The sequence below is a fragment of the Eurypyga helias genome, unplaced genomic scaffold, assembly GCF_000690775.1.
Source record: "Eurypyga helias isolate BGI_N326 unplaced genomic scaffold, ASM69077v1 scaffold20602, whole genome shotgun sequence".
Classification (NCBI taxonomy): domain Eukaryota; kingdom Metazoa; phylum Chordata; class Aves; order Eurypygiformes; family Eurypygidae; genus Eurypyga; species Eurypyga helias.
Window position 1 is genome coordinate 1 of NW_010235535.1, and position 4,017 is coordinate 4,017.

The window sequence follows — 4,017 nt, forward strand, 5'->3', positions numbered from 1 at the left end:
GCCTTAAACCAGCAGCACGGCTGCTGCCGACACGCAGTGACGTACGGGGCGAGGCGTCCCTGAGGGTCGCCCAGGGACGAAGACGCGATGGCGTGACTCGAAGCAGAGTCTGTTTCGTGTCAGTGCATACCCACAGCCAGGGTGAGACACCTGTGCCGCCCAGGGTCCTTGCTCGTGGTGCTACGCTGGATCAACAGGCAGATCTGCTGGTGGTGGTAGCCAGGGAACATCCCTCCAAGCTTCTGTCTGATTTACCGGTATTGTTTGTTCTCCAGGAGGAGACACCCTGCCCCTCCAGTGCCACCCCACATCCAGCCAAGAGCCAGTGCCTGCAGCGCCTGCCTTCTCCCCGCCAGTCTGCCAGCCCATCAAGCTTCCAGCTAAACCGCACCTCCGACCTGCCAAGGTCTGCCAGGCAGGAGATGCCTACACCCGGGAGAAGTTCAAGCCACGTGCAAGGCGTAAGTCGGCCAACATCGCTAGTAGGTACACGCTGCCGCCTGGTCCCTGCCCGGCCCCTACGCCCGTCCCCTGTGCCCACAGCAGCCACGGGGGGTATCTTCATTGCTCTTCGTCCTCACGCTTTCTGTCTTCAAAGGTGCTTTAAAAAGGGATCTCTGAGGGAACATCTGCTGTAGGCGCTCGCTGGCTCCTGCCTGCTGGCTAGGGAGGTGCAGGTGGCAGGATTCACACCGTCCTTGCGTAGGAAGGGAGCGCAGCGTCACCGTTTAGCCCGTAAACGCGAATCGAACCTCTGATGCCAGGCTGGCCCTTCACCATGGTACACCTGGGCAGTGCTTGCGCAGTTCAGTCCGGGGATGGGCTGTCGTTAACGTAAGGTTTCCCCAGCATCATCAGCAGGCAAGCAGTGTGGCCAGGCTCCTCCCTGAGGAGACACGCTGCTAATCCTTGATTTTCCCCCTTGGCATTCACAGGAGATTTGGAAAAGGAGAAGCAAAGGCTCCAAAACATCTTAGCGACAGGGAAGGATGTGGTGGAGCACAAGGCGATGCCCGTTCAGACAAAGGAAGAGGAGATACCGGAGCCTGACCGCTTTGAAGAACGTATGTCTTTATGCACCCCGGAGGAGGGCAGGCGGGAAGCCTGGGAAGCCAGCTCCCTCCGAGGGCTGGGGTGGCAGGCCGTGTTGCCTGTAACCTGAAGCCCATTGCGGACGGAGGCACGAAGCCCAGTTTCTAAGAGAAAGGACTTGCTGCTGTGACTCTGCAATCCAGCCATCCTCGCAGAGCTTACCCCGCAGAGGTTTGCTGGCAGATTCGCGCACACCCTGGGCTGCCCGCACAAAGCGAACTCCGCTGGTAGGGGAACGCCCGAGGGATGCGCAGGGTGACCCGGGCAGGAAGCCCCAGTACCACGGGACCATTTTCTAGCCAGTGTAACTCGGCATAGACTAGGACGCTTGCCAGCCTGGCAAGCTGTTCTGTTTGGGCTGTTCTCTTTCACTCCAGGTTCGGAGCAGTAACACTAGCAAAGTTTAAATGTCCAGCAGAATTTTAAGCAGTGGACTTTGGCCCATCGAGTATTCTGGAATGGCAAAACCCTGCCTGATACCTCTCTGTGCTTGAGTCTCCAAGGTGTCTGTACACCACAGCCAGCCCTTTGCTGGCCAGGGCAGCTCAGAGATGGACAACGATGGAATAACGTGTACAGGAGAGGTGCTCTGGTCCCTGCTGCAGGGAAGGCAGCGTGTCTGGCTTCGCGCATGCTTTGTGTCCTCTAAGACTTGTCACAAGCTGAGCATTGTCCTTGACACAAGTGAAACACCCACGTACTTTGTACTGTGGCAAGATTTGGACGAGCTGGCTGCAGGTCTCCGCTGTAAAGCGGCAGCTCACGTTCCGTGCCCGTACTGGTCCTGGGAGCAGAGATGGTTGCGGTCACTGGGTGATGCATGTCAATTAATGAACCTCAACACCTTGAAGCAGGTTCTGTCTCCATCCACAGACCGGTTAAGTTGCCCACAAGCAGGAGGGGATTGTATGTACAGAGAAAACGAGAAAGTTACCGCTCCTGCAAGATGGGCTGGGGAGACACTTCCCATTGTGTAAGGGACCAGCGAGATGTTTTGATGACATGCGCAAGACGAGTGTTAGGACAGACATCACCCTTCCCTTCCCTGCCCCCAGCAGGACCACTGTTCAAGCAGAGCTAGGGAGCTGGGGGTTCAGATCTAGACAGAAACGCTGCTTCTTGCCTTTCGACCGAATCCTGTTTCCACAGTGTTTTTCTCTCATCTGTCAGTGGTGAATGAAGTTCGGGAAAGGAAGGAGTTCCTGGCAGAGATGGAAGCGCTAGGACAGGGCAAGAAGTATCGAGGGATTGTCCTCACTGAAATCTCACAGGTAGGCGAGGGCCCTGGTGACGCTGACTGTGCAGCGCGTGGAGGGAACCCCCCAGTGTTGGAGACCTTAAAGCAGTCTCCCTCCAGTACCTGCGTGGGAAGGGGCAGAGAGCTGAGCGTTCCCTCGTGGCACAGGACAGGCGTGAATCTGGGGAATGGGGGATAGAGGTTTTCAGCCTTTTTTTTTTTCCATGTCTGTGTGTAACTTAATCAGGGAAACAAAACCTTTCATCCTGAGGTTGGCAAAGGAAGAAAAAAAAAAAGCTGCTGGCGTTGTCCCCGCTCAGCCATTCCCCTTTGTGCTTCACAGAAAATGCGTGAGATGGAGGTCATTGACAAGAAGAGAAGCGAGGAGATGAGAGAGACCACGGTGAAAGATTTCCCTGGTGAGGACAAATCCGATCCCCACAACTAGGCGGAGGGAAAAACACTAGTACAATTTCTTTCCCACTTCTTCTTCCCAGACTCTTGGCATCAGAGTCTCAAGAGCTGGTCTTTGCCCAAAAAAGGGGCAGCCCCACCTGTTGCCTGGAGCCAGAAGGCAGGAGCAGTTTGTACATAAGCAGTAACAGAAGCAAGCTGTTGTAAAATCCTACCCACACCCTGGATCCCTTCTTGCTCAACAATATTAAAGAGGTGAAAACACATGGCAGTGGCTCCCAAAACGTGACAAAGCAGAGCCTCCTTCTGCCTACGAGTGCAGCATCCGACACCAGAACCATCCCTCCTGGCCATCCACCCGGAGGTGGCTTCTCGTGACAGCACGACGCTGGCACGCATGTTGCCACCCACATCTACGACCCGCTCCCGTCCCCCCAAGCCCGACTCTGGGAACGGCTGCGCTGGCAGTCGGCGGGGAGGAAGACGCAGCCGCGTGCTCTTGCGCAAACACCAGCCCTCCCGGCCGCGACCGTGTGCCTCAGCAAACTGCTGGGCAGCCACTCGGGAACACAGCTGCTGCGCTGAGAGGGGATTTCAGCCCAGCACGTGCCACGCTTCGGTGCTGGCTTGCCGGGATTTTTTGGTTCCTGAAAGCGTATGCAGAACAGCCGTCCGGCTCCCGCAGAGCCTGGCAACGGCTGTTTGTTCACCTCGTACGTACGCCCAGCAGAATCACAGATCCATAGAATCACAGAATGGTTTGGGTAGGAAAAGACCATCCAGTTCCACCCCCCCTGCCATGGGCAGGGACACCTTCCACCAGACCAGGCTGCTCCAAGCCACATCCAGCCTGGCGTTGAACACTTCCAGGGATGGGGCATCCACAGCTTCTCTGGGCAACCTGTTCCAGTGCCGCATCACCTCTCTGGGAAGAACTTCTTCCTGACATCCAATCTAAATCTCCCCACTTTCAATTTAAACCCGTTACCCCTTGTCCTGTCACTACAGACCCTTGTAAAAAGTCCCCCCCAGCTTCCTTGTAGCCCCTTCAGGCACTGGAAGGTGCTGTAAGGTCTCCCTGGAGCCTCCTCCAGGCTGAACAAGCACAATTCTCCCAGCCTTTCATCACAGGAGAGGTGCTCCAGCAGGCTGAAGCACGATGCCCCACTATTCCTGAGTAAATCCCAGCATAAAATCCAACTTCCAACTTCCTTAAGATCCCACCATCGCCTTTCTTAGCAATACTCGTCTGCCATTCCCCCAAAGCCAGGCAG

General features: G+C 56.2%; 1 protein-coding gene across 1 annotated transcript; it reads left to right on the plus strand.

The window, feature by feature from the left end:
• Window positions 1–275: 275 nt before the first annotated feature.
• Window positions 276–2,777, plus strand: LOC104506003 (chromosome unknown open reading frame, human C22orf23; the record flags this gene model as incomplete). The annotated part of the gene is made up of 4 exons (XM_010146796.1): window positions 276–461; window positions 936–1,064; window positions 2,263–2,363; window positions 2,673–2,777. Coding segments are annotated over 4 exons (521 nt in total), but the record flags the coding sequence as incomplete, so codon positions are not given.
• Between the last annotated feature and the right edge of the window lie 1,240 nt (window positions 2,778–4,017).